Source organism: Solanum tuberosum, unplaced genomic scaffold (genome assembly GCF_000226075.1).
Source record: "Solanum tuberosum cultivar DM 1-3 516 R44 unplaced genomic scaffold, SolTub_3.0 scf00251, whole genome shotgun sequence".
Taxonomy (NCBI): domain Eukaryota; kingdom Viridiplantae; phylum Streptophyta; class Magnoliopsida; order Solanales; family Solanaceae; genus Solanum; species Solanum tuberosum.
The window spans coordinates 301,953-313,302 of record NW_006239173.1 but is presented as its reverse complement, the minus strand read 5'-3'; the positions used below and the strand labels follow the sequence as shown (position 1 = coordinate 313,302).

Below are 11,350 nucleotides of genomic sequence, written 5' to 3'. Positions count from 1 at the left end.
CTTATTGATTTGTAAACATGTTAAATCGTTATAGAATCATATTGACTTTTCGGTTATTGATTATGGAAATCTATTTAATCGATAAGATTTGATACAAAAAGAAAATCACTGAAAGTCACTTATAAACAAGGTGACAAACCAAAAAAACTACGCACATGAGTTGATTGATTGCATATTGCTCAAAAGCAAACACACTCAAATTGTTACATAACCGAGAGTTTGAGACCGTCAAAAATAAAAATACGAAACTAAACTCTAAATCAAGGACTTTATATACTAAATAATGTAAATATAATTATTTAATTTACTATTAGGTTGTCGGTTAAAAAAACATCAAACCGTTAAGAACTAATAACTCGATAATAAAATAAATCAAAACCATTATCAGAACTGCTAAACTAATAACCCATTATCAATAAAGCCAGTAACTTATATATATTCAGATTATCGATTTCGGATCGATTTTAAACTGACTCAAAGTTTGAAGGAGAAAAAAAGTAATTTAACATAAAGTATATAATGTGCAGTGTTGCAAAATTGCAAGATGTGATTGGTAGGTGCATGAAGTGTAATATATAAAGTAAAAAACTGATGAAACTTTTTTCCAAAATAATGGAACATTCCTTTATTTAAACAAAGCATTATTAGTCTACCAAAGTATCTTCCAAACTCATTGGAGAATAAAAACACTTTTTTTCCCCATTATTTCAGTTGCCTTTTCTTTTCTTTATCATTCATTACAAAGAGTAGCAGTTGAAGTAGAAAGAGAAAGAGAAAGAGAAAGAGAGAAAAATGACAAAATAAGCTTTCCATCAATCAATTACACAAAGCTGCAGAAATCATGCTACCTGCCCTTTGAGTTAAAATTCTTGATTTGCTTTCTGGGGTTCCTCTAAATTTTTATACATATATATATATATATATATAAAGGTAATGGGTAAGTTACCAAATCCTTCATCTCTCTGTGTATTTCTAGGTTTGTTTCTTTCTTTAACTGGCATGGCTTTCCTTTTCTTTTTCTGTTTTTTTAGTCTAGGAAAGTTTTGATTTTTATGTGTTTTTTTGAGGTTTAGATATGGAATTTAGATGATTTTGTTTGAGATATGAAGTGGGGGTTTTGTATTATGCAGTAATGGGGAATGTGAGTGGGAAGAAGAAAGATGAAGAAAGTGCAGAGAGCTCTGGAATCAAGAATCAAGAACATGGAGAGGAGGAATATATGGAGTATGGTTTGTTTCCAGATTCCATGGTTCAGTCTCCTCCTCATAGTTCTAAAGCTTATCATCACTCTCCTTTGATTTTCACTCCACAGGTAAGAGGAGTGAAAAAAAGAAAGTATTATAGTATATTTTTATGTTAGTTAGGTTGGCATTATCAAGATACAATTTTTTTTGTTTATTTTATTAGAGTGGGTTAGCACCCCACCACATTAGTAGCGGAATAGAGTGGTGGTTTGCTTATATAGACTTGGGAAAAACCCCTCGTGAGTTAGTTTTTGGAATTAAATTAGACTCAAGTGTCATATATTCATTGTAGACTTTGCACCATCTCCGTGTTACTTGCTGTATTCTTTTCGCTGTCTCCTTCTTCATATATGGTTTTGTTGCGCTTGAAGTGAGGGTCTTTCGGAAAAAGCCTCTCTACCTTCACAAGGTAGTGATAAGCCTCATAGTCCTAAAGTATGTGGTTGTTGCAGTCATATCTTTATATGGTATTAGAGTCTGGTCCATATCCATTTGGGCTTTCGATCCACGCTTCAGTTGGGCTTAGCAGGAAGGGGGTGATAGAGTGGCTAGAATCCCACATTGATTGAGAATGGACTGGTGGTTTTCGTATATGGGTGTAGATAATCTTCACCTCATGAGCTAGTTTTAGATTGAGTTAGACCTAGGTACCATAACTTACCTATTTAACCTTGTGTTGTGGTAAGTCATTGGTATTCTTTTATTTGGAGTGAAGGTGTGTTATATGTATATAATATATCTGTTTCAAGAAAATCAAGTCTTCTTCTAGTACTGTAGATCTTTTTATATAACTTTTTGGCAGTATACTTTAGAAGGGAATGCTTAAATTGTTTAAAGCTCTTCTTGAACTATAATTGTGTTTTGTGAAGAATATATTTGGTAGGTGGTTTTTGCCTGAAGTGGAGTAAGTTACTTTTGGAGTTGGGAGATTTAAGTGGTAGTAGTATAAGATTCCTGCCTGTTGTACAAATTTTGTGGGGTTAATGTGTTGTGTCTGGTATGTTAATGGACTCAAAAGAAGATCATTTGGCCATTTGTTAGTCACATAATATGGAGGGGGACCAACTGACATAAAAAATGTGAAGCATAAATATATGCCCCTTTTTTTTTACAGCTCACTTGTTTCAATTCCTCAGTGGAACTTTTAGTAGAATTTAGGCATTGAAACTTTCCTCTATGTTCAGTTAGATTCCAACTATTCATCTTTATAGAAACTCTATTCTGCAGGTTCCAGTTTTCCCCTTACAAAGGCCTGATGAAATATTAATGCAAAATCAAAGTGGTAACATAGTGCAAAACACAATGGAGTATGGGGATATGCCTTGTGAAAATGGGATACCAACAATGATCGCATGGAGTCATGGGGGACATGAAGTTGCTATTGAGGGATCATGGGATGGCTGGAAGACAAAGTATGTTTGATTGATTCTTCTTTCTTTTGTTGTATTCTGTCCCGTAAGCTTGTTTACGAGGTGATTTCACTTTTTTACAATAGAGATTTCCTACAAAGAACAGACAAGGACTTCACTGTCATGAAGGTGTTGCCATCAGGCGTGTATCATTACCGGTTTATTGTAGATGGACAATGGAGATATGCTCCAGATTTGCCATGTGAACGTGACGATACGGGTAATGTGTTCAATGTCTTGGACTTGCAGGTAATCTTTTGTGAACCATTCTGATTTAGCTCTCAACATTGGATACTTGGTGTGATTCATTTGATCTCCTTGTCGATATATACCACAGTAAAATGATCACACATTTGCATATGTCAATGACTGGCGAGACGTTAGTTGTGAAAGCATAAATTATTTATATGCTAAAGTATTTAAGGGGAAAAGGTGGTAAATAGTCTTGTTAGGCTGTGACGAGATTGAGATACTGGGAAAAGATCTGAAGTTAAAACAAGTAGCTGAAGATAAGGTTACAGTGCTGCTTCCTGAATCCAGATCTTGTCATCATCTGATGCAGCTATCATTACCTTTTTCCAGGCCTAATAATAAATTTTGTTCTTTCTGCCCTTGTGCCCTCCGAGATTTCCAACGAGCATAAAAAAATTCACCATCTAATGTAAGAATGGCTGTTATATCACTTACATGTACAACAACATACCCAGTGTAATCCCTCAAGTATATGACTCACATGTAGACCAGAAAAATAGATTAATAGGATAGTGGCGTCGTTTGTTCCTTTATCTCATTGCCAAACAAGGTGAAGAAACAAAAGCAATATGAAGAGGCAAAACTAAACTCCTTCAATGTGCTTAATCTGTTAGTTATGTCATAGGATGCTAACAAGATTGTATCATCTGGGATATATACTACTTAAAATTGAAAGGATTCACCTGTAAATCTGTTATTGAGAGTTTTGGATTTCAAAGATGTGTAATGAATATAACTGCCTAATTAGTCTTCTGAAAAAGAATCTGGTCGGGGAGGCCAAGAAAAAGCAGTAGCTGTGGCTCTATGTCATTGTCTGTTGTTTTCTTTTCTTTTACTTCTCAGTATCTTGTAAACATTTACACTTTGAAAAATCTTTGTTTAATCTTCTCCGACTTTACTACTGTAGAATAATGAGGATTTCCATTTTCACAGGCCTAAGCTTGTTTCTCTGTCCTTAATTACTAAGATCTAAGGTGTTGTTAGAGCTCAATTTAAACCAGGCACGCGACATTAGAAATGACATTGCACAATCATACAATTGCAATGCTGGAAGACTGGAATTCTTTCAGATTTAGTTAATTCGAGTGCTTCCTTTGTAAAATGCAAGACAATTTGGTCACTGGCACTAATGTTGCCAAGCAAGCTAGGTGACCTCTCTGTATACTGTTACTGCAAATGTTATTGAATCTGGAAAAAAGTTGTAACTTAGCATACTGTACTCTTCTTGAACACTGTCCCCTCATGCAGTCAGTTCTTAATTGGGATGTTGAGAGCACTTCCCTTCTTAATACATTTGACTTCCTACTCATGAGGGTTTTGATAATTTGAATTAACACGTGTACTAATTTTATTAAGGGAATGCCTTATTGTGCTGAACCTGAAGGTGGTTCTACTTCTTGCTTCATATGATGAAGCCTAAAGGACAATAGTCTATAAGGAGCACGTTAATCGTCTCTTCTCTATTACCCTGTCATGTGATTATCATTTCCTATGATCAACATAATGATTTTACTTTCAACTCATACTATGCAGGATATTATTCCAGAGGTCCTAAACAACACCAATTGGTCAGAAGCACCTCCTTCCCCTGAGTCTAGCTACAGCAATGCACCTTTCAGTTCAGAAGATTTTAACGAAAAACTACCTGATTTGCCTCCTCTGTTACAACAGACACCCCTGGACCAACCGTCTTCATCTGCTGGTAGTGTGGAGACATTTCAGAAGCCATTACCAGCAGTACTGAACCATCTTTACATACAGAAAACCCGTAGCAGTCAATCAATGGTGGTACTAAGTTCAACACATAGATTCCGCACCAAATATGTGACAGCAGTACTTTACAAGTCCTTGAAAAACTTAAAAAAGTGAAAACACTTGCGAAATTTTCTGGAGTTGGAAGTCAAGGAATCTGCCAATGGATTCATTTTGAATACCAAAGATGATCTATGTAAGAAAAGGTCTCTACTACATAATGCAAGTGCTTTTTTGTTGTTTTGACAATCATTTCAGAAGTAAGCATCTGAATCTTACAGAAAATCACGATGAAATCTTGATTTTGTTTTTGTATCTTCATGTGATATTTACCAATGTGATGCTTCTGAATATCTGTATGTAATATGTATTTACAGTACACCACTGTAGTTTTTGAAAGAATTATAATTTGTAGTTATAGTTAGGATTTTGTAGCTATTTTCTCTCTGCCTCTAATCTCTAGCTTGCCTCTCTCCTCTCTTTGTCATCTCTCCCTCGCCTCTCTCCTTTCCCTGTCCCCTTCTATCGCCTCTATATGTCGCTTCTCTTTCAATTCAAATACAAATTATAATAATCAATTATACAAATACAAATGATGAGGGTCAACTATACAAATTCTTTTTAGTGATACAAAATACAAATATATATGTATTCATTGATACAATATTCATACAAATGATAACAATCAATTATACAAATACGAATGTTGAACTTGATACAGTTTATTCATTGATACAAACTGTATTCGTTAATACAATTGTATTTGTTGATACATATACATACTAATTACATGTACAATCCATCAGATATGCATATACAATCATTGATACATATACATACTAGTGATATATATACAATTATCCAGCAGATATACACATACAATTTGTCTCTCTCCTCTCTCTCTGCCCTCTCCCAATCTCGCTTGCCTCTCCCCCTTTTAACATGTAGCTACGAATCATAATTAAGCAAATGATAGTTATTTTACCTGATTATATTTCTAATTTTAGCTATTTTATATTTTTCATCGTGAATGTATTCTCATTACTGATGGTTTTGGGCTTCTTCTTTGTAAATATTATTTGTTTTTAAAAAAAAAAATAAAAAAATGGTCTGATGGCTCATGAAGGTTCTATAATTAGCTTTGAAAATGAAATAATATCTATTTACAAACTTATATTTTGCAACGTCATAAATATCTTACAAGATGATTAGAAATTGTCCTAAAAAATATTTGACAATGAAAGATACTAGAGTATTAAGAATAAACAAGTTTTATCTATAAAAAGAGCAGAAACAATAAAATCAAAACAATACAAAAATTAATAAATTGCTTAAAAAATAACTATAATTAGTTAATAATTACACAATCATTATTCATCCCCTTGTGAAGACATAAGTTTCCAATATTTATAAGGGGTGTGAGTGGATGGAGAAATCAATAGGAAGAGCAAATTCACAACAAGGGTCTCATGACTCAACTTCACTATTTGAAAAATATCATGACACTTGGTTCAATATTTAGGTGGAGCACATGTAAATGGTTTTATTTAGCCAATAACAATATTTGAAGCAAAGACGGATTCAAAATTTTAAATTTTTGGGTACCACCCTGCTTTGAATAGTAACCTATGGCAAAATCAATTTTGAATTTTCGGGTGTTATACTGCTTTGAATAGTAACAATCTCTAGCGCAAAGCAAGACGATACAAAATTTCGACTTATACTATTGATTTAGTTAAAATTTACTTGACTCGAACTTGCATCTAAGAGTGCAAAAATCAAACCGATCAATAAAACGAACCGAAAAAATGTTATTGGATTATTGTTATTAGGTTAACTGGTTTTTAATGATTTTATAAAAGAAAAATATTGGGTTATCGGTTTAGTATCGGTTTTTAGTATTGGGTTATTGGGTAAACCGATAACCTATTAAGACGATTAAAATTTACTACTACACCCTTCATAAATTTTAAATATTAATAATTTAATATAACTAGACACTATATCAGTACTCTACACTACGGTCTACACACTTCACACGTCACAGTACTTCTACTTTACATAAGAAATTCCATATTATGTTTTGGTTGTAACATGTAATTGTAACTTTCGTACTACATCTACTCTTATTGATGCAATTTCTCATTATATTTCTTGTTTAACTATATCAAAACATTTACAGCTGATTTGTTTGTGTCACTGTATCGCGCCAAATTATTATAGAAATGAGAAATCATATATTTATTTTATGAACATTTTCTTATTGGGTAAACCGAAAATCAAACCGTTAATGACCAAAATTGATAAACCGAAAACTGATAAAGAATATCTTATTGATTTGTTACTGATTTAGCATGTTTTTGTGTAGCCTTAAAGTGGTAAACCTGAGCTTTAACTGCTGGAACCATTAGAAGGATCATTATTCGTAAGGGTGTCACACTTAATATTTATAAATCTAGAATTTCAATCGAAACCATTTGAAGTAGATATTTTTTCAATAACTTGCTCATAATAAAAACAAATTCCACATTAAGTGATAATATTGACGAGTACATACATCTTCACCAATCACTTATTTAAACCTCATTTGTTTCCATTCATTTATTTACACAATAGAAGTTTGAACTTAGTATTCAGATCTCATTAAAATAATTTTAAAATATTTTTTAATTATTGAATAGATTTATTTTAATATTTTAATTAAATCTCAACTATTAAGTTTTTTTTATAAAAAAAATCAAATACTATTTATGACTTTGAATAAATTTAAATGATTAACATTTATAAGAAAGTATTGATATTATTAGCTAGATGTTATCTATCAAATTTCTTTTTTTAACAAAGGTGACATTTCAAAATTACTCTATCTACTACTTCCATTGCTAACTGAATCCGTTATCTATCATTTATCAAATACTAGTACTACTCACCCACCATAACCATCATTGTTTGTCATAACTAGGGGTGACAAAATGATAATTTATATGGGTATCTACTTATATTTATCTATTTTAAATTAACTGATATCCAATTCATTTAAAATGAATAAAAGACTAACAATATGCATATCACTCATCTATAAGTGGATAGTGAAATGGGTAAAATAAAAAAATTTAGGCATGGATGTAGGGGTTTGTTGGGGGTGGGGGGTGGCAGGGGTTGTGGGTCGGGTTAGGGTAGGTGGAAATAAAAAAAATATTTTTTTTTAAAAATAATTTTAAAAAGTTTTACTTTTTTCTGTGGGGGTGGGGGGTGAGGAGTGTGATAAAACATTTTATTTTTAAATCTTTTAACAAGATCTTTACTATAATATGGGTACCCAATTATCCATTGAATGACTCGTTTTTATTCATCTAAAATATGAATTGAGTTGAGTATTTTTTTCATTTTTGTTTAATTCGTTTTGATCAATTCATATTCAACTCGACTCACTCATTTGCCATTCTTATCCATAACCATCGTTTCCTCAAATCAGCATAGTTTAGATGTTGTCAGTTGTCACTGCTAATCATCATCACCAACATGGTGAAGCCATAGACAAAAGGGTCATCTAGCGTACACTTTGTCAAAAAATTATGTGGTGTGCAGATGTTCATTGTCAATATTATGAGTGAGCTTTGGCTTTGGTTTGGACCTGTACTAGTTCGAGAAGTTAAAGTATATTTAATTTTGCAAATCTTTAATACACTTGAGATGAGATTTTTGTACATTTTTCACCTAATTTCTGACTCCACCACTAATCACCAATAATCATTACCACATAAACTATCTATTATACCGAATATCATCATCATCAATCACCATGATAGATTATCAATCATCAGTATCCGTCAACACAAATCACCAATACAAAGCACCAATACCTAGTATATTTTATACAAATTCTATAGTGCTAAGAGTTAATTACATCATATCTCTACTCTTTTTCAAATTACAAAAATTTCTTAAATTTGGTGGAATCCGAATACATCCCAAAATATCATGATACATCGCGTCCCGATTTCAAATACAACCTTCAACGTCCCGATATATCGCTTCTCGGTTTCGAAACATCACTCAACGTTTTGATACATCGCGTGAAGTGATGTATCCGAAATTAGAAAGAGTAGAAATTTTTGTAAAATATAATAAAATAAATTGTGTATTAGATAATTTTTTTCCTATTTTATATGAGAGGAGAGAGAAAAGTCCAATTGGGTCGAAAATGAACTTTATAATGTGCTCTCTTTTAAACTTTAGTTAACTTAAAAACTACTTCAATTTATTAACAACCCCCCCTCCCCCTTCTTGTACTTTTGTGAAGTTTCCACTGAAGAACCCAAAGTCTATCATATCTCTAGATTAGCCCCCAAAAGATGTAGGTTTTTTACTTTTGTGTCCTCAAGACTTTTCTCTTCTTGATTGTTCATTAGTCGTTTCTGGACTGGACTTTATTGCACACTTTGACTGTTCTTGGATATTTTTGCCATAAATCTGAGCCTCCAAAATTTGATATTTCATATAGTTTGATCAATCTTTGATATTATCTCCCTTTGGAATTGGTCAAAAAATTCAAAACCCCTTGTAGTTTTCTTGTTTTTATATTGATGGGTTTTGTCTATTTTGACCACTACATCTGAAATTCTTCGAGTTCAGTACTGTTGGGGTTGTAAATCTCTTCATTGGGTGTGCTAAAAAATCCAACTTTGAAGGTTCTTGATTCTCCTTTTTGATCTGTAAGCTACTGTTTTAATGTCAGTTCTTTGGTAATAGCTGTAAAGGTTTTAGCTTTTAACAAGTTGGATTCATTTCCTGTTCTTGATAGAGTTGTTTGTGTGTTATAGAGATAGTTTAGTTATGGCTTCATGTAAAAAAGGAAGAATGAAAGATGCAGTTTTTAGGCGTTTAGTATCTGTAGCATTGATAACTGTGTTTGGAATAGTTTTGATTTTGATTCTCTTTAGGACTAATACAATTTCTAGTTTGATAAACAGTGACATTTATGAGAGTACTGAAAGTATTGAAATTATTGAACCGAAAATTCCGAAACTCCTCTTGCAAAATGAGTTGTCTGTTAGCTTGCATAAAAGGAATCAGATCCCTCCAAGAAACTTGGATTTCTATCCAAAGTTGGTGAAAGATCATGTAGTTATTGTTTTGTATGTTCATAACCGGCCCCAGTATCTTCAAATCGTGATCGATAGCCTTTCTCGCGTGGAAGGAATTAGTGAGACTCTGCTGATTGTTAGTCATGATGGATATTTTGAAGAGATGAACAAGATTGTGGAAGGCATCAAGTTCTGCCAAGTGAAACAAATATTTGCCCCTTACTCGCCTCACATCTTTTCCAATAGTTTTCCAGGTGTATCTCCTAGAGATTGTAAAGATAAAGATGATCCAGCTGAGAAACATTGTGAGGGAACTCCTGATCAGTATGGAAACCACCGGTCACCGACAATTGTCTCGTTGAAGCATCATTGGTGGTGGATGATGAATACTGTGTGGGATGGGCTAACGGAGACTCGTCACCACTCAGGTCATATTCTCTTCATAGAAGAAGACCATTTCATTTATCCCAATGCATATCGCAATATGCAGTTACTTACTGAGTTGAAGTCAAAAAAGTGCCCCGACTGTTATGCTGCCAATCTAGCGCCATCTGAAGTGAAGTCGAGGGGAGAGCGATGGGAATCTTTAGTTGCAGAAAGGATGGGCAATGTGGGTTATGCATTTAACCGGACAGTGTGGAGGAAAATTCATAATAAGGCAGCAGGATTTTGCTCTTTTGATGATTACAATTGGGATATAACAATGTGGTCGACAGTTTATCCTTCATTTGGTTCACCAGTTTACACATTACGAGGGTCTAGGACCAGTGCCGTTCATTTTGGGAAATGTGGTTTGCATCAAGGTCATAGTCGTAATCTAGCTTGTATGGACAATGGCAATGTGAATATTGTTGTCGATGAAATTGATAAAGTGGCAAATATCAAACCAGAATGGGAAGTTCGGAAATATGAGCACCAGGCAGGATATCAGGCTGGTTTCAAGGGATGGGGAGGCTGGGGAGATGCACGGGATCGCGAACTGTGTATGGAGTTTGCTAAAATGTATGTCTGAGGGTGGTCTTCCCCTTTCTGAAGAGTGATATTCTGAGCTTCACAACCATACTACTTTTAAGGTCTGGAAATTCTGGTTTCCCATGGAAATCACTCTTAGTGTAAAACATGTGTAAAGTTTTAGGAATGACGTTATGTTTTACATTCACAGGCCAGCTATTATTGAGTGCATACTAAATTTTGTTTTGCATCCCCTTTCTGAAGAGTGGCACTCGGAGCTTCACAATCATACTACTTTTAAGGTTTGGATCTTTGTGTTTCCCATGCAGATCATTATTAGGTGTAACAGTGTGTAAAATTGTAGGAATGACATTGGGTTTTACATTCACAGGCCAGCTATTATTGAATGCACACTAAATTTTGTTTTTTTATAGTTTTTTGTTTATGTTTACAGAAGGGTAACTTTTAAATTCCTTGGTTGCTCCTATACCTATGTTGTCCAAGAATTTTTTCTTTCTCTTAAGGTTCTTCTTTTATTTGGGCGGTATGCAGTGATAGATATTTTTTTTCTGGATAAGGTACTAAATTAATGGTAGAAAAATGCCGATGCTTGCTGCACATACTTTCTTTTGGGGGGGGGGGGGGGGGGTGGGGG

The 11,350-nt window shown here is 33.7% G+C and overlaps 2 protein-coding genes across 3 annotated transcripts; both read left to right on the top strand.

Annotated features, from left to right (window-relative positions):
• The first annotated feature begins 622 nt into the window (after positions 1–622).
• On the top strand, positions 623–5,081 carry LOC102596474 (SNF1-related protein kinase regulatory subunit beta-2-like). 2 transcript variants are annotated; one of them, XM_006357580.2, is made up of 5 exons: positions 623–937; positions 1,131–1,312; positions 2,472–2,656; positions 2,740–2,902; positions 4,439–5,081. In XM_006357580.2, the coding sequence occupies exons 1-5, from the start codon at positions 934–936 to the stop codon at positions 4,772–4,774; spliced, it is 870 nt and encodes a 289-aa protein (XP_006357642.1). In that variant the 5' UTR covers positions 623–933; the 3' UTR covers positions 4,775–5,081. The 2 variants fall into 2 exon arrangements, with proteins under 2 accessions (XP_006357642.1, XP_015169014.1); XM_015313528.1 differs by lacking the exon at positions 623–937 and adding an exon at positions 952–976.
• A 3,870-nt stretch (positions 5,082–8,951) lies between these two features.
• LOC102596137 (alpha-1,6-mannosyl-glycoprotein 2-beta-N-acetylglucosaminyltransferase) lies at positions 8,952–11,124 on the top strand. Its single transcript, XM_006357579.2, has one exon. The coding sequence runs from the start codon at positions 9,494–9,496 to the stop codon at positions 10,754–10,756; it is 1,263 nt and encodes a 420-aa protein (XP_006357641.1). The 5' UTR covers positions 8,952–9,493; the 3' UTR covers positions 10,757–11,124.
• Positions 11,125–11,350: the final 226 nt, after the last annotated feature.

Coding starts and splice junctions, on each gene's coding strand:
- LOC102596474 (XM_006357580.2), top strand. Junction 2,657..2,739: donor TGGGATGGCTGGAAGACAAA/GTATGTTTGATT, acceptor TTTTTACAATAG/AGATTTCCTACAAAGAACAG. Junction 2,903..4,438: donor TCAATGTCTTGGACTTGCAG/GTAATCTTTTGT, acceptor CATACTATGCAG/GATATTATTCCAGAGGTCCT.
- LOC102596137 (XM_006357579.2), top strand. CDS start 9,494: ATGGCTTCATGTAAAAAAGGAAGAATGAAAGATGCAGTTTTTAGGCGT.